At 39.1% G+C, this 18,777-nt stretch overlaps 1 protein-coding gene across 4 annotated transcripts; it reads right to left on the bottom strand.

Annotated features, from left to right (window-relative positions):
* Positions 1 to 258: 258 nt before the first annotated feature.
* On the bottom strand, positions 259 to 18,699 carry HEXD (hexosaminidase D). 4 transcript variants are annotated; one of them, XM_088133430.1, is made up of 14 exons: positions 18,622 to 18,669; positions 17,128 to 17,188; positions 15,040 to 15,169; positions 14,041 to 14,150; positions 13,545 to 13,632; positions 12,721 to 12,885; positions 11,073 to 11,256; positions 9,627 to 9,698; positions 7,536 to 7,731; positions 6,899 to 6,981; positions 5,319 to 5,397; positions 3,744 to 3,845; positions 3,191 to 3,280; positions 259 to 427 (listed from the first exon to the last, which is right to left on the bottom strand). In XM_088133430.1, exons 3-14 carry the CDS (start codon positions 15,118 to 15,120, stop codon positions 259 to 261), a joined length of 1,419 nt encoding a protein of 472 aa, XP_087989556.1. In that variant the 5' UTR covers positions 15,121 to 15,169; positions 17,128 to 17,188; positions 18,622 to 18,669. The 4 variants fall into 4 exon arrangements, with proteins under 4 accessions (XP_087989556.1, XP_007437304.1, XP_025028329.1 ...); XM_007437242.3 differs by lacking the exon at positions 17,128 to 17,188 and having other exon boundaries at positions 18,622 to 18,699; XM_025172561.2 differs by lacking the exon at positions 17,128 to 17,188 and having other exon boundaries at positions 18,542 to 18,627.
* Positions 18,700 to 18,777: the final 78 nt, after the last annotated feature.

The raw sequence follows: 18,777 nt of genomic DNA, 5'->3' as shown, positions 1-18,777 counted from the left end.
AAAGATAAAATGTCTGCATGATTTATTTAATTTGGAAAGTCTAAATTAGCCCTAAAAGACACAGGTTTTAAACTGTGTTTACCTTTACACAGAAGAACTTGTAGAACCATGAGAGGAAGAAGACTCAAATCTGTTATAACTTCAAACTTTCATCATAATGCCAAGCTTGTTAAAATTCATCTGGACATCCCCCTTATTTATCTGCTTGATTCTAACTGTAAATTGGGTTTCTGATTAGCAAAGCCATATATCAGAATGCTATGACAGTGCCTGTATTGCACAATTCAGATCATCTACTGTTCCTTGAAGTCTCTGAAGGCTTGGCTGGACATTCTCTTCTATCCATTCTTCTACAGCAGAGGTGTAGAAAACCCTTTTCATGGCTGTTTGCAACTCTTGGGTCAGAATAGTCCATTTGGTCAGAAGCCTAAGCAAAAAAAGTGATGCCATATGTTGAAGAAAATACCTTGGTTTACCGATTGTACCACAAAGAACATGCACACAGGAGAAGATGCAAGAAGTAAGGGGAATAACTTCTGCCAAAAGTTTTCATTCTCTAGTTGATAGCCAGCATTGGACAGAACATTATGTAACGCTCTGAAGATTAAATGACTATTTTTTAAAAAAAGTAAGTAGTGAAAAATCAGTTATAGTTAATTACATATTCAGTATTTTTATGGTATGGCACAGACTGCATATACCTGTTAAGAGTGTTGTGTTCTGCACCTAATGCCAGCATGACCTTTTGAGTGCAGATCATACTTTGCAATTACTAATTAGGCATATATGGAAGACTGGCACTAAAACATTGGTTTTCCCGTTACTTTTTAGTTCAATGTATTCCCTTCCCACTTAAGCTTCCTTCTTACAATGTCTTGCCAACTCTATTTCTTCAGTTATACGATCCTTGTCTCCTTTGGACTGTGCAAGATTTGCTGGTCCCTACTTTCTACCTTGCTCTAAAGACATGTTGAGAACTACTGCAGTTGGTATAGATAACACTGCCTAAATGGGCCAGTGATCTGATTCAATACAAGATACAGTGGGGCAAAAAAGTATGTAGTCAGCCACCAATTGTGCAAGTTCTCCCATTTAAAAAGATGAGAGAGGCCTGTAATTTTCATCATAGATATACCTCAACTATGAGAGACAAAATGGGGGGAAAAATCCAGAAAATCACATTGTCTGATTTTTAAAGAATTTATTTGCAAATCATGGTGGAAAATAAGTATTTGGTCAATATCAAAAGTTCATCTCAATACTTTGTTATATATCCTTTGTTGGCAATGACAGAGATCAAACGTTTTCTGTTAGTCTTCACAAGGTTTTCACACACTTTTGCTGGTATTTTGGCCCATTCCTCCATGCAGATCTCCTCTAGAGCAGTGATGTTTTGGGGCTGTCGCTGGGCAACATGGACTTTCAACTCCCTCCAAAGGTTTTCCATGGGGTTGAGATCTGGAGACTGGCTAGGCCACTCCAGGATCTTGAAATGCTTCTTACGAAGCCACTCCTTCGTTGCCCGGGCGGTGTGTTTGGGATCATTGTCATGCTGAAAGACCCAGCCACGGTTCATCTTCATCAGGGATTTGAGTCCCTGGCGGCGTAGTGTGTTACTGATGGTAGCCTTTGTTACTTTGGTCCCAGCTCTCTGCAGCTCATTCACTAGGTCCCCCCGTGTGGTTCTGGGATTTTTGCTCACCGTTCTTGTGATCATTTTGACCCCACGGGGTGAGATCTTGCATGGAGCCCCAGATCAAGGGAGATTATCAGTGGTCTTGTATGTCTTCCATTTTCTAATTATTGTTCCCACAGTTGATTTCTTCACACCAAGCTGCTTGCCTAGTGCAGATTCAGTCTTCCCAGCCTGGTGCAGGTCTACAATTTTGTTTCTGGTGTCCTTCCACAGCTCTTTGGTCTTGGCCATAGTGGAATTTGGAGTGTGACTGTTTGAGGTTGTGGACAGGTGTCTTTTATACTGATAACAAGGTCAAACAGGTGCCATTACTACAGGTAACGAGTGGAGGACAGAGGAGCCTCTTAAAGAAGTAGTTACAGGTCTGTGAGAGCCAGACATCTTGCTTGTTTGTAGGTGACCAAATACTTATTTTCCACCATGATTTGCAAATAAATTCTTTAAAAATCAGACAATGTGATTTTCTGGATTTTTTTTCTCATTTTGTCCCTCATAGTTGAGGTATACCTATGATGAAAATTACAGGCCTCTCTCATCTTTTTAAGTGGGAGAACTTGCGCAATTGGTGGCTGACTAAATACTTTTTTGCCCTACTGTATTTCACCATGTTTCCCATCTCTGAAGTTTCTCATGTTTCTAATTCTTGCATAATCCTATTTTCTCTCCTGTGTATTCAAGATTCTGCTCCTTAGCATGCTTCTTTCTTCGGATGCTATGCCTGTTTCTTTCTCTAGCAATTCAATCTCTTATCATTTTCTGACACAGCTCTAATATCCAGTCCCATTCCATATTTTTAGTTATGTGTCAGCCTTCCACTAATTCTCTTACCTCTAAATATTATGATACCCGCCTAGCTAAATTCACCTTTCACATCTCACAAAAGACCAGCATTTTGTTAATATTATTTTCCTAAGCCTTTTAAGTCAGCAGTTTAAATATCCACGAAACTACTGAAAAATTACTGACTGAGCTGCTGAACTTCCCAGCAGTTCAGTCAGTAGTTGGAGGAGGTTCAAAAACAGGTGATAGGCAGTACAGAGATTTTTGTTTTTAGTCACCTCTGTACTTTTATGCTTTTATCAGTTTTATCATTTATTTGATATATACATATATACATATTTTATATAAAGAATAAGTGGATCAGTGAATAATTTACTTCTATAATAAGGTAATTTCTGAAATATTTCTCCATTTCTGAATTTGAGTAAATATGGACTCTGTCAGCTGATCAAAATTTACAATAACATGCATAATTGTACTTGAGCAGATGCACTGAAATCAATGAGATACGTTTGCTACAACTGATATAAGTCCCATTAACTTTGGCTCTGAACCTGATTAAGTCAAGATTGAATCCATAGAAAACATCACCTAAGTCTCAGCATGGAACTGCCTATGTTGATGGGTTTGAACAAGAGTGCAAATCTACGGCCATCTGTCCCAAACTAGTTTTAAAAATGCCGATATTGCGAGAGATCACAAGTCTTGAATTACCTTAGGGCATCTGGTTGAAAGTGATGAATCATTATGGGATGGATCTTCTTTCTTCTTCTGTGATAGGGACTAAACCATCCTGTAACATATCTAAAAATACAGACTGATGTGAATGAAAAAAAAACTGAGTTGAGAGACATCACCTAAGTCCAATTATTGGATTTAAAATTTAGAAGACATTTATTCAATGCTATTTAACACAACATTGATACTCCTTAATGCCATGTAATCATGATGTGATATTTGGGTCAGTGATGAAAGAGATGAAATTGATGTTTTTATTTATTTTGAAATAAATCAGAGTTGTCTCCCACTGCAATGCTAGCTACCATACTCAGAAATAAACATCACTGAGTTTAATGGGGCTTATGTTCATCGGAGCTTCTATAGGATTGAAGCCCCTGTCTCACTTTATGAGACCAAGAGGTGTTTATTGGGTGATTTAATACATAGCAAAAGGATACTGTATTTTATACAGGTATAAAGTTAATTATATATTAGAAGTGCTTCAAGAATCAGCTCCTTTTTTTGTGGGGGGAGGGGGAGTTCCCACCTGTTGTTTTCCAGAAGTTCATCTACTGAGGGTTTGAGGTAGAATGCAATTTGGGTCACAAGTGAGAGAATTTCATTTCCTGGGAAAGTCCCTGTGATGTCACTGTTCAAGAAGAGAATCTGCATCAGCCTTCATAATAAGTGGCTAAAATAAAACATTTTATTCATAATAAGTGACTAGATAATATTGTTCAGTTGATTGTGAATCACCCTGCGCAGCCTTTTTAAAATGGAATTTTAAAAATGTTAAAAAAATATTGGGTAAAGAATTAACTTCCCCATAACACATTTAGGCCTTTTTGGATGATGCCTGAGCCCTACTCAGGTACCCATTATATGAGGGAAGAGGATGAACCCTGGTCTTCTCTTGAGATTTCTAATCAGTAGAGGGATCAAACTTTGTAGAAGGAAAACATTTATGCATATAGTTGTTGACTTCCTCACAGTTAAGGACTTCAGTAGAAAAAGCCCCACTTGGGACAGGTGTCCTTGCTGTATTTGCTGATGTCTCTGCTAATAAGATTCATTAGTACATCCTTGAAGGGGAATGAATGAGTACTAAAGCCTGAATAAAGCAGTTGTTAAAGCAGAAATGACTGGCAGCTTTCTATCCAGTGACAATGGACAGACTTTTATCAAGCTATACAGGTAGTCCTCAGGTTACAGTGGCAATTAGGACTAGAATTGCTATTGCTGAGTGACACACTTGTAAAGCATGATGCCACATGATTGCGTGGCTTAGTGATGGCAATTCCATCAGTCCCTTTTGGAGTCATTAAGCGAGGACCTCACGTGACTGCTTCCAACTTCCTGCTGGCTTCCCTGTTGACTTTGCTTGTGGTAAAGTGGAAGGGAAGGGAAGGTCGCAAATCATGATCACGTGACCGTGGGATGCTGCAACAGATGGAAATCTGGGCCAGTTGGCAAGTGCCTGGATCGCGATCACAATGATGGGGACGCTGTGATGGCTGGAACTACAAGGACCCATTGTAAGTACCATTTGTTCAGTGCCATTGTAACTTTGAATGGTCACTGAACAAATGGACATAACCTGAGGTCTACCTGTAATTTAATTAATCTTGGTTCAAATGTTAAATATTTAAGAGAGGGATGCCAACTTGTGGCCCTATAGTTCCTCTTTCAATGGCCTCTGCTTCCCTCCAAGATGCTATTATCCTTGGAAATCCCCCCCCCCAAGTAATTTAAAAAACGTATTATGCAGCTTTGCTTACCCCTAATTTAGAAGAAAGGATGTGCAAAGCTCACTAACTTAGGAATGGAATATTTCAGAGAAATCTGGAACATTTCACCTCAAACCATGCCATTCTGAGGGTAGTTCAAGAGTTTTTGGAGTTGTATCTCAAGCCACTTCCATTTTGGAAGATTATTTCCAGAAACAGCTGAACTGTCCCTGGAATGACATGCTCGTGGAGTTTGGGCATGGTTCTAAGGCAGAACAGAATGTTCTGGAGTTCTCCAAAATGTTCCATTCCCAAATCCTTACTTTGAAGATGAGTTATAGCAGATCTAATTTGTAATAACAATTCAATAATAATGGAGAACTTGGGACGTTTACCTCATGAAAGTGTCTATTTCCAAATGGGACAGCCCCAGTAATTTTTCTACATCTTCTTTCACTTTTTCTGAATAGCCACCTTGAAGATCCAAAGAGAGGGTTTTTTTAAGCATAAAATTTGGAAAGGGACACAAAATTGGATAGTTATCTTGTACAATGATTTATTACTATGGCAATGAAAAATCAAGGAGGAATGCCAAAAATATGTCTTTAGAATTTAGACATGCTCCTGCTGCATCATTTCATGTAGGTGATAATAGCAATAAAAGTCCTGTTCAGAAGTTCCTCAGTTGGACATGTCACTGTGTCAGTTCTCTGGATAAGTCTCTGCCCACCCCTCTTCTGTTGCTCAAATGATGTTGAGTGCTACAGATACTTTAACATTTAGGATCCATAATCTCCTTCAGGTTAGATGTGTAAAAGCCACAGTTCTGAGTAAATTTGTAAATACCTTAAAATCATCAGATAATCCTTCCTATTTGATGTGATACAGGGAGTATCTAGGATTGGGCTCAAATATGTAAGGGCAGTATTTCCCTGGAGTTACAGGCCACATTATCACTGCCTCAGTTTCCAGTTAACATATTGTTAACCACAATTAGCTATATGAGATACTAAATGTAGTCAAAGGACACTGCTGCTCATTATAGGTTACAAACATAAAATGTATGGGTAAAATTAGAAGAGAAAAAGAGACTATTTCAAGGAATGCCGACATTATGGTATTAGTAATCCTGAAGCTTTTTTATGATGCTGGTATGATTTGATCTTGTGAGTTATCGGCATCTTTTAGAACAATATTTTAATATATATAATGTTCCAAAAATGTGAAATTTTATTGTAAAATCCAGCATGGGAAATTGCTAGGAGCATTATTTTGAGAAATTGGAAAAGCACCTTAATATAATCGATATTAAGGCTGAAGTCACGTCATGTGTAATTTATTCATTTTTGAAAAGGTGTTTCTTTCTATTAATAAAAAAGATACAATGTTTCCTTTGGCACAGATTTCAAGACATTTTACAATAATAGAGTCTTTTTTTTTAATGTGAAATGTTCATACATTGTTTAAAATTTGATACACAGATGATATGCCTAAATTGTCCATATTTTTTCTTTTTATTATTTGTTGTTAATTATGTTCTTTTATTTTTATTTTTCCTTATTTTTTGTAGTTTGGTGGGTTTTTTTAATTTTGTGTATTTTTTTAAAAAAAACTTGTAATAAAATTAAATAAAAAGGTTTTTTTGTATGTGTGATGCTGTAACGGGCTATGAGAATAAACTTGGGAGACAGGAGGAAGAGCTGCAGCCAGGGCAATGGTCAGACAGGAGGTATCTTAGCCCACAAAAGGAATGGGGGGGAAGAAAGCATCTGAGATGAGAGCCTCCCTAGTTCTCTGGAAAGTAAAGGCAGAGGAGGGGGTAAGCACTTTCAGACTTGCAAGATACTGTTATTGTAACCCTACAGTAAAGATAGTGTTAGTATTCATGGTTGGGGTTTCCTGCCTGGACTACCTTGAAGGGCTGATAGACGCTGAGCGTGTGGTTTAATTGACTGAAGAAAGAATCATACTATACCATTCTTTAATGCCCGGAGACATATGGCTAAGGATGGAATTCCCGCAGGCAGAAGTTCACACAAAACAGAGAAGTGGTCATACCTAAAGAAGAAAATGCAGGCCTATTAAGGCAGCGCAGCAGCAGTGTCAGAGAATGCAAGAACTTTAGGAAGCTATGCCTCTTCAGCTAACAAAAATGACCCATAATATATCTGCATGTTCTTTTACAGCGTGTCTATAACTACAACAAAACCAATCTGAACAAATGATGCGTGTGTACTTGATACATTTGCAAAACTGAACATTTTTATGCAATACAATTATTAGGAGATGCAACGGAAAGGAAACCTTAGATCTTAGGAAATTCAGAAAAAGAGGTAGTTGTGAAAGTCATTGGGTGATACAAACAGAAGATGCTGCAGAATTTTAGACTCAGTTGGAGAGAATCATCAAATTTAATGGTGAAAGTGGGAATTTTGTCTCAAGTTATAGCTCCAGTACTACAAGGAATTTGTTTTTTTAAGCTAGGACTACATGCTTATGTATAATGACTTAGTATGACACAGTTCCCTTAGGGCAATTTTAAGAGTGCTCTTAAAATTTGCAGTATATTAATAATACTATATTTTCTACTGATCTGCATACAATTTAGTTACCTTTGCCAGCCAGTCAGAGCGATCCCTCTTATGATACCAACAGGACTGCTCCCAACTACTTTCAGCCATTGCTCATGGTTTTTAAGATGATGTCCAATGAGTGTCAAGCACTGGTTTACTCCAGTGGCTCCTTTAAAGGCGCTAGCAAACCAGAATTTTGAAAAGTTACACTTCTGGTACTTTTCAATGAGACTTGCTGGATACAAAAGAGACAGAAATAACACCTGTTGCATGAACTATTAAAATGTGAGGGGAAAGTCCATCATTTATAGGCAAAATTTATGTAAGTTTTGGATGTAAAGCCCTCTTCTGTGGATACAGCTGATTTCCAAGAAGCAGAAACTAATTGCAGATTAGTAATAAAGTAATAAAAGATAGTGATTCTAAGGCTCTGTTCACACAACTGATTAAGCTCAATTAGTAAAACATGTAGGATCTGCACTTGCATAATATTAACCTCTTTTTAAAAGTGCCCCAAGTACTAATTATCATTTAACACCCAATACTCTGTATTCCTTTAACTATCTAGGAATTGTTTTGAAATTTAAATGAGTGGGGCTTTCCATCAAAGTGAAAGTTTTTTCTTTGCATTGATAGGTTTATTATTAAAATATTTCCAAGATCTTTTTAAGAATAAGTGTACAAATTGTACCTGTTGAAATGAAGCTATAAAGAAGGCCTAGGAGGCAAAGGGCTAATTATTTCTTAACCTTAACATATGCCAACAAATGGAAATCAGCTTTTCATTTCTTGTATATCTTGTCCATGACAAAAACTCTGAGTTTTGTTAAGATGACAGAATCAACATGGTTCACACATGCTGAGTCATGCAGTCATTGGCTTAGCACATTGTGCAAATCCAGACTGTAAGTCAGACCTTAATCAAAATCTGTAATCATGACTTGATCCATATCTTATCCCAAGCAAATAAATGGCTAGCTTATAGTTAGAAGCCATTATAGGTAGTCCTCGACTTATGACCATTCCTTCAATTGTTTGAAGTTACGATGGTGCTGAACAATGGCAGTTACAGTCCTCAGAGTTACCACCATCCCAGCTCTCCCGTGGTCATGTGATTGTGATCTGTAAGCTTGGCGACCTGTTTGCACTTACGACCAGTTGCAAAGCCACCCATAATCATGTGATTGCTATTTGCAACCTTCCCTGCCGGCTTCCCCAGTCAATGGGGAAGCTGGCAGGGAAGGTTGCAAGTTGCTGGGGTAACTCTCCCCCATCCATGCACCCTCCCCAGACCCTCTGCACCCTCCCACAGCCCCACAGCCCCTCCCTGACCCATGCAGCACCTCACGCACCCCCATTCACCCTCCTGACTAGCAGGGTGCCTCTTGCACACTGCCACACACACTTTCCCTGACCCCCACAGTGCATCTCGCACACCCTTGCACCACACACACCCCTCACTCCCTTTCCCACCTGGCAGCACCCAGTTGCCTGCCTGCGGGCCTGGGACTTGCAACTTTTTGTCAGCTTTCCTACTGACTTTGGTTGTGGGAAGCTGGCAGGAAGTTGCCTCACCTGTGGGATTCACTTAATGCAATCAGGACTGCAGGGATTGCTGTCACTAAGTGATGCGGTCATGCTTACTACCATATCGCTTAGCAATGGAAATTCCAGTCCCAATTATTGCTGAAAGTCGAGGATTACATATAATATTTTGGGAAAAGAGCAAAGAAGGCATAGATACCAATAAACAAGGTTGCTTCTGTAGCAGCATTTCTGCTGCTCCTACCTTGGTTTCATTCTATACTGTATGTATGTTTCTATGTGAGTCACAAGCACAAAGGGGATAAAGAGCAGATAAGCCTCCATCCCCAACCAGGCCATTGCTGGTTTGTTGTTGTTACTGTTGTTAAAAACTTGAGCAAAAGGGGACTGATTCTAAACAAGCATACTCTGTGTTTAGTCTGACAACATCCATTACCCTTCATGACTATATGGAAATTTAATCCCAGTTCTAGGATAACCTACTATCTGCTGAATGCAGTGCTATGTGAAGTTATACTTACTCTGAGAATCATGACTATGTATTTTAGTTACACTTTTTCAAATGAAAAACATCAACGTACAAACCTTTACTTTCCACATCAAGATCAGGAGTGTAGTCCCAAATCATCAGCTCTGTCAGTTGTGCTAACCCAGAATCTGGAAAGAAACAGAAATACAAACGATTATAATACTTTTGTGATGTTTGTTCTCAGGTTTGTACGAACAATTCCTATTTCTGTAATTTAGAGAACAGTGGCTAAAACTCTGAAAATTCCTGCCTCTCCTGGAGTGGATTAATGAAGCCAGTAATAAAGATTAACAAAACAAGTGATTTTAGCATTCACTCATGAAATCACACAAGATGTGGTGATCTCACAATACTGTTGCCTTTTTAAGAGTTTTAAACTATTCTAATTTTAAACCAGTTTTGGAGAATTATGGGTAATGTGGAGGTATACATCATATTCTTGACCCTAACCCCAAATATGGTTTGTGTGGGCAAGACTGAAGAAGATACTGTCAATCCCTCAGTTCAGTACTGAATCAGAACATTATTTACCTCTAATTCAACAATATCTTTATGTACTAATCCAATTCATTTCATTAAGGTGCTTCCATATTTTCAAATCATTTCCTATCATGTGAAGCGGCAGCATTTGTATATTTTTGGATTTTTATTTTTAAAATGTTTAACTGTTCACAATAGACATTCTTTTCAGTGCTAATTGTAATGATTATAGGTTTACATGTTTTAATTGTGTATTTTGTGTATGTACTTTTAGTGTTCCCAGAAGAACTGCACTTCAAACAGCATAGCAATTTGGCTTTGTGCAGCTTTTAAAAAATTATTAGGTTCACGTGCTTACTTTTTTATGATGTTCAGACTCCAAACTATGGCATAGTTGGTAGAAACAGCTACTGAACAAACATAACTTTTATGAAAAATGCAACAGGCTTCTCCAAATGATCAAAGAGCTTCTTTATGCATTCAGAATTACTATCTCCACCATGAAAAGAAAGAAGGGAAAATTTCCTTTATTATTATTATAAATTGGTCTTACTTCTGCAGGAGTACCTCAAGATGCTTGAGAGGCTATGGGATTAGAATGCGTATATTCCCAATACATAATAAGAATGTTTGGTTAATATCTGTGAGTGCACTGGCTCTTGTTTCCAAGCAACACAATTCCAAATGTCCATCTATGGTTTCTTCACAGCTAATCTTGTCCAAATGCAGGATGCATGCTCCTTCCTGCCCAATTTAGCCATAGACACTAGCCATAACTTATTTATGACTATTTCATACAGATAATTTCAGGTGGAGATAGTGTGTGTGGGACCGTAAACAAATGCAGATAGGAGATCTGGTAGCCATGCAGCTTGGGTCGGCAGGCATCTTCACACTAAACAAACCTTATGGCTTATTATATAGTGCAAATGAGGCTGATGAATGGTGGCCTCTCAAAAATTATTGACCTTGCTCAAATATTCCAAAGCTGCAACTGGAATTCTGCAGAAGTGACTACCTACCTCTCAGGGTTTCTTCACTCATTTTCCTCAGCATGTCATCCCACACAATTGGCTTTACTGTGGGATGGGCTGAGGCTACATGACTGGCCACTGCTTTCATGTGGGCTAGGCACAACTTTTCAACAGTATTTTCTTCTTGCTGCAGCCATTCCTTGGACTCTTCCCCTTCACCAAGGTAATACACCTGAATATATAAAATCAAAACTTTTGTTCAGTGCTACTTTTCTTTCAGGCAACTTCTGTGTTACTGTGTCATGTGGAAACACTCAAGTCTCATGTAGGCCTCCTTGAGCTCTTGGACAAAAGACAAGATATAAATCCATTTAATAAATAAAGTCAGGTCATATTAAAGTGGGCTAACAAATATGAAGAACCAATAAAACACAAAATTCTGAATCTAGAAAAGTTGAGGTGGGAGGAATCAAAGGAAGAAACCTACATTTAACACACCCCAGGTATAAAATTCTTTTACAACTTTGCACTAACAGCAGGCAATCAACTACTCTGTGCGGCTTCATTTTTGTCAGCAATAAAGATTCTAATTTAGCAAAGCCATGTCTGAGAATCTTCAGCCAAATCCTGGTGAGGAGTCAGGCTCAACTTTAAAGTGACTAAGAGATCTGTCATTTCCCACACCGGGAAACCTGATGGATTCCTGCAGGCATTATTAATTCTACTCCATGTTTATGAGTTAGTAAAGCTTAATTATACTGTGTTTTTTGTAAGAAAATATCTGATGATATCAGATAATTGCAGGATAGTACCAAGGATGGATGGGCAAAAAATGTTATAATGAATCCAAGTGCAGGTGTGAACACAATGGAAAATATGTTTTATTTCAAACATAGAGCAAACCATCATGTTCCAAAAGTTCTGAAATAATTTTGGATCAGCCAGTGTTTGGTGGAAATAAACCATGAACTATTTGGGCTACTCTGGGTATTGGCTGAAGCAAAACCCAGTGGAAATCTGTAGTGATTTTACAGGGTGAGTACGGCAATGCAACTGTGTGCTGTCCCCTTTCCTCTGCATGGATTTTGTGCTGGCCTGTTTGTCCATTTTTGTACTGCCTCCCCTTTCCTTTGTCCCCTCAGCCAGATCTGCTGCCAATGTCCCAACTTGGCATATCCCACTGGCCTATCCACCCTCACAATCTTTACCAGTGCTTTCCCTTCCTCCCCTGAGCTGCTGCTACTGCAAAAATCCACTCCCACTTATGCCCAGAAAAACGCTTTTCAGTCAGTATCTGGGACAAAGCAGCTTTTTTTTTGGTTTTGGTTTTTTTTTGTATGGACCAAAACAACTGAAACATGTATATTTTGTTTTAGGAATGGAGCTAACTGAAAGATGTGTTTTGTGTGTTTTCATCCTTGTCTTGCAAGGAGGTTTCTTCATCTTCCTTACATAGCTGTAACATGAGGGTACAATCAAACTAACAGAAAGTAATAACAGGCGGCTAAAATGAAAGATGGAAAGGTGTAAATGGTTGATGCATAATGAAAGCTGATCAGAATGATCCCATGGAAGTTGGCATCAAGGGAAACATTAAAACCACGAGGAAACATCATAATGTGCCAACAGAATATGACTACTGCTAAATGGCACTGTCTCCCCTGAACAAATTCAGGTCCGTGCTTCCAAACATTACCTCATCACAGCCAAGGTGAAACCACTGGAGATCATCATGCAGTGCAATCACTTGCTCTATCATTGTGCTAACCAACTTCAAGGAATCCTCTTTATGGGGGTTCACTGTGTTGGGGAACATTGCCACTTCCCGAAGGTGGCAGAATTCTTTGTGTTTCAGAACAAACTGTAGGAGAAGCAAGAACCAGAGACAGTAATCCACAAACCAAAGCAAACATAGCAATCCAGAAAATTGTATAGCTACAAATGCAGAAATGCTGTCTATATAAGCAAACCTATCAATAAAACATCTCAGAACTACAGAAAACAGTGGTGGAACAGGAGACAGAGGAGGACAGAAGAAGCAAGGAAATTGTCCCACTTTTCAGTAGCAATTCATGCCACTTTTGATACTATTCTCTCTCTCTCTCTCTTTGGTAGCATCTTTTTTTTCTTAGTTTTTTGTTTTCACGGCTGAAATTTCTACATTTACTCGGAAGTCCCACTGAATCCAGTGATTCCACTCTAATGCATATACAATTAACATACCATATGTATCCATTCACATATCTATGTACCTATTCATTCTTTCACATACTCATCTCTTCCTCTCACTCCCATGATCTTAAACAGAATTTATGGGAGAGAGGGATGGGAAGACAAATATGCTGCTCCTCCTCCTAACTATCTGGAGGGTTGGCCACTGATTCTTTCTATAACAAAACACCATTTCTGAATCTGATTGACAGGTGAAAATGGAAGGTCTAGTCCTTCCTCTCAACAATCATGAGCAGTTATTTCATGGGCTGTGGGTTGCCACCTCCCTATCTAGAAGCCAGCACTTACCTCCATATGTCCAAAAGTCTGTATTAAGGGGATAACCTCTAAATCATGCAACTTTGCCAGCTTTAAAATCTCTTTAACCTCAGAGGGACTAGAAAAAGAGACAGACAGACATTCATTGTCAATTACACATTTAATTCCATGTTTTTTATTTAGAATTCCATCTTTCATGGGTGTGTTTGCTTCACCTAATGGATGGATTGCATCTACTTTACATGTCCATACCTGCAGCAAATTGAAATAAACTAAAGTTTCTAAATATTAGATACTCTAGACTCTAACCCACTACCCAGTGCCGAGCAAACAGAAGAAATCAGCACTGGATGCGGACAGTTTTGAGGATATTCAAAAAATAAAGAGTTTGCCCCTCAGCAGTAAATTTACATCAGTTACAATGGCTTGGCACAGCTCTATACAACCTGGGATTTAAGTGAGACAAGAGAACCAGAGACTACATCTCAATGTTGGCTCTTCTGAGAAGGCCAGACAGCTAACATACCTGTATGCATCATTTGCTCGGAGAGGCTTCAGTTCTCCATCATAAGGGTACATATCCTCATATTCAAGGAGAATACCATTTGCACCCAGGACATGGAGCAATGGGAAGATCTGTTGGTTGCATAAAACATCTCAAATCTCTAGTCAGTGGTGAACTGCTACATTTAATTTTATAAGTTAACAATGGCCTTAGGAAATGCCTCCTGGGTATATTGTTTGCTACCCTTAGATCTGGTGAGATAGCTTGCTTTAGCTCCCTTCTTTTCGCCCTGTACAAAACATGCAGCAAGCATAGAGCAGAATCTTCCTTGGTGTTCTCCTTCCTTATGGAGAAATTATAAACATTATGCATACAGTACAAAAAGTGGATAAGAAGCTTTTTTCTTTCAAAATGCTAGAACCCAGGCTCATCTGGGTTAACTGAATGTGGGAGATTCAGGACAACTAATAGGAACAATACACAGCACATATTTAACTTTGCAATGGAAGGGTGATGGTTGGAAAACTGATGGTCTCAAGGTAGGGGGATTAGATAAATTCATAGAAGATAATGACTAATAGCCATGATGGTTTCATAGTACTACCAGTATTTAAGACAATAAGTTGCTGGGGAAAACAGGTGGGAAGTGCTTCTATGCTGCCAGAGACATTTACTTGTTCACTGTGGTCCTAGACAGATGGACTAGCCTAATCCAGCACAACATTTCTTCAGTTCTCCCTAAAGTCACATTTCAGAGTTGTTGCTGATTTAGAAACTATTATTTCTAAAGTATTATTTCCAGGTCACTGTACTTAAATGCACAGTTAACTGAATTCTAGTAACATTGCAGCTCCTCGGAATGTTTTCTAATTGATTGACTGATTAATAACATTTATATCCCACCACATTCCCATTGGATTCTCATCAGCAATTATGCAATTTATAGAATGAAGACTATTTTTTTGAGCTGGGTGGAGCTACAAATCAATTCCCAGATTATACAGAAAAAGACTATGTTACCTCTGCCAGGTAGGAGACTTTGGGAGGAGCCCCCTTGAGATCGAGATGCACCAGGTGCAATTCAAATGGAGATGAAACCATTATTGTATTTTCTTCTGTCTTCGCTGTCAGCAGTAAACCAAATTATATACTGGAAAAGAGCGGTAGCATTACCAGCTGCCTCATTTCCCCACATCATTAAATAGGATAACGGAAAGTTTCCACAAAACAACATTTAAGCAAGTCCTTGTTCTTATAGGAATGCAGGATATCAAAACAAGCAACACATCCTATTTTCCTCATGGCTTTAATCAAACCAAATACCATTGGTGACCATCTTATTATACAAGTGGAAGCATGCTCCTTAATGCTGGAAACAGTCTCACTTTTATACTTCCAATCACTTTACCCTTACAACAGCCCTGTGAGGAAGATTTAAATTGCTAGTGACTGGATCTGCACATCCCAGGTCTAGCTGTGAGGGCTAGTGTGTGCAAGGTCAGAAGCTAAGGATCCAAGACCAGACTGGTCCATTACAATACAGTAATAGTGCATAGGTATCAGCTCCTGCTCCTGCTGGGAAATGAATAGCACTCTGTTACGATGCAAAGGTAGGAGAAAGAAATCTTAAATTGAACCTTGGATTTGCAATATATATGGCTTGAGTCTTATTGTTAGCAATCACTAGTTTTTTTTATTCTTAAAAAGTCTGTAATGCAAGTGTCTTATGCCCCTGAACCTCTGCCTATAAGCATTCTTGTTTCAGTGTTGGTTTGGGGGAAGCCTGAAGGCTGACATTTAGTTACATAAAGCTCTTCACTCCAATGATGCTGTTTGCTCCCATGAGAGACTGATGTTTTGAAGCTGTCCTTTCTGGAAAAAATGGTTCAACCTCCTGTTATGCGCCTAAATTTTCTGAGCTGCAACCTTTCCCATATATGTAGAGTCCTTGATGTTCTCTGAGCTTGGTTCTTCTCCTGCAAACGTTTACCAGCTAGGTAACACCTTCAGTGCTAGAAGGGAGTGGGGTTTGCTTTCTGTTTATATACAGTAGCTTGCCCTGCCAGTGTTGGTGGGGGCGTGGGTTTTGTTTTATTTTTTCCTCTGGTAGTTCCTCTGTTAGGGTATTGTTTACTGCTTGATTGTATGCCTGGTAGTAATATCTGCTTATCCCCCACCAACACTGAAAAGAACCAAGCTCAGAGAACACCAAGGACTCCACAGTTCAACCCTGAGCTACACATATTCGCTTCTATTGGTTTCACATATATTCCCATTTCTTTCTCATTTTCAATCCATAAGCCTCATTCATCTCAAGCACCAAATTTGTCACTCAGGTCAGTATGGGACTATATCAATTTTCCATTACAACTGAAATCTTTGTATGTATGTTTATTTGAAAAAAGCTCCATTGCATTCAAAGAGACTTTCCTCCAAGTAAGGGTTGCTACCTTATAGCTTAATTTTATCCATTAACATTCCATGAAAATTTAAATGTTACTGAGATGCTTTATAAAAATTTAGTAGAAAATAGATATTAGGGAAATAGCTATACTAATATTTTTAAATTTGAGATAATACTGCTGCTGTTAATTTACACCCTGCCTTTCTACTTAAATGATGTAACCTTGCATCAGAGAGTCCTGGTTGGAAAGAGGTCACTGGTAGATGTACACTGTATGTTTAGAAACAATTTTTTTTTAATTTACAATAGCTATGATGAATATAATTGTGATTAAAATGAGAAGGAACTTCACAAATGGCTTCTCTTCTACTGACATGTAGAACTATGACTATCAAGTATGGAACTGGTAAACAAGAAGGATATTTAAAGCCTTCCATTTTCTTAGAAAGTAGATTTATTTGGAAGTATGTTACAATGATTTAGACTTAATTCCAGAATAAATGTGTGCTTATTGACTGATTTTTAAAATTATTTGTATCCTGCTGCTTCAGCCTGAAGAGAGTCAGTATAGTATTTCTGGACCCACTATTAAAGTCCTGGATTAGGACTGGGGGGGGGGGGCTCCACTCCATGTTGGTTCCTATCACACCATAAAGCTCACTAGATCACCTTGGGCCAGTCACTCCACTCTCTGTCCAACTGACCTCACAATTCTGTTGTGTTGGAAAAAATGAAAGGAAATCTTGTGTGTGCCCCTGTGAGTTCCTGGAGGAAAGACAGGATAAACATGTAATAAAGATAATACGGTAATAATAATACTTTTGGGGAAAATAATAATTCACAATGATGAAAAGCTCCCAGAGCAGCTTACACAATAATAAAAAGACAGTAATCTGAAAATAATGCTGCTGAAAGACTATTTAGCCCTGTTGTGCCCTAGTCCTGTATTGGGGTCTTCTGCAGTGCAAAACCTTCCCAATAGTTTACAATACACAGCCATCAATAAATGAGGATATTTGATTGTCAACACAGGAAACTGCTTTTCGCCAGATTCAGAGCACTGGTTTTTAATAGCTCAGTATGCTTTGATTTTAACTCTCATCTTATCCAGGCAACCCAAACTCTTCTTTGAGTTGAGTTCAATTTCTGGTGACTTCACGGACATATCCATGTAATTCTCTTGGCAGTATTGCTGAACTGGTTTGCTACAACCTTCTTCTAGGATGTTTTCAACTTCCCAATCTAGCCCACAACCCTAATGGTCTCCCACCCAAGCATTAACTAGATCTGGTCCTGCTTAATGTTTTGAGAATCAGCCAAGAACCTGGCCAAGGGCAAAAGGCTGTAGCTCAAAACATCTGGAAGGTACCATGTTAACTGAAGCAGCTTGCTGCTCTCTCAGCCCTATCTAGCGATGCCAGGGATTCAACCTGGGATATTCTGCACACAAAGCATATTGTATATACTGCAGTTATATAATATGCAGTATGCAACGAATTATTTGGATATATATTGGGGAAAACCCTATTCAATAAACCTGTTTCTGGATACACTTACTTTAGAATGTATTTTTATTTATTTAGTAGATTTAGAAGTCACCCAATGCCAGAATGACTCTGGGCGACTTACACTTGAAATAGAAAAACAATTAAAAAAGAGCCGAAGTATCCGGACGATCTGTGCATCAAACACCACCCGCAAGGCCTGAGAGAATGCAGTAACCAGGTTTTTAAAGACTTCGTACATCCTCAGGGTGGGAGTCAAACGGATCTTTGGAACTTGTTAAAATTAAGAGCAGGTCACAAACGGGAATCATAAATACAACAAATAAATCTGACCCTCAAGGACTTTGCGTGTTACGCGTGTTAAGGTAACAGGGCGAAATGTCTACGTAAGATTCGGTGTATCAATATTGCAGAATTGCAGGTGACTCAATGCCGGGATAGCTGCAACTCGGACCAGGAAAACCTCCATGCCTCTCCCCAAGAGTAAAGTGGCGTCCTGAATTCACCCCTTCGCAGGGCCACACTTCCTTAGAGGCAGCAGACCAGCCCCAGCAGAAGTCGGCACAGGAAAAATAAACAGAGTAATTGGCAACCTCTTGTATATATTGCTCACCGCTCAAGCCCCACCCGCTATCCTGCGATCTCTTCTTTTAAGCTCTACACCTGCCTCCCCATCACCGTATCCCGACGCACCTTTTCCAGCAACTGCGCAGCGTCCACCTCCGCCGGCTGGAGTTCGGCTGCTCTCGGCTCGATTGAGCATGCCTGACTGCTCGCGTTCTCTGAGATCGGTTGCGCCTCCCTGAGCTTCCGGCTCGGGCTCTGTGAAAGCCTATTGGTCGCTGCCTC

The sequence above is a fragment of the Python bivittatus genome, unplaced genomic scaffold, assembly GCF_059951505.1.
Source record: "Python bivittatus isolate LINGU-HERP-01145 unplaced genomic scaffold, Pbiv_v1 ctg000080_np1212, whole genome shotgun sequence".
NCBI classification, from domain to species: domain Eukaryota; kingdom Metazoa; phylum Chordata; class Lepidosauria; order Squamata; family Pythonidae; genus Python; species Python bivittatus.
The sequence above is the reverse complement of the archived record's forward strand: the minus strand, read 5'-3'. Positions and strand labels throughout refer to the sequence as shown.

Coding starts and splice junctions, on each gene's coding strand:
- HEXD (XM_007437242.3), bottom strand. CDS start 15,120: ATGGTTTCATCTCCATTTGAATTGCACCTGGTGCATCTCGATCTCAAG. Junction 6,982..7,535: donor GCTCTGACTGGCTGGCAAAG/GTAACTAAATTG, acceptor TTTCTTCTTTAG/GTATGACCACTTCTCTGTTT. Junction 3,846..5,318: donor GAAATAGACACTTTCATGAG/GTAAACGTCCCA, acceptor CTTCTTGAACAG/TGACATCACAGGGACTTTCC.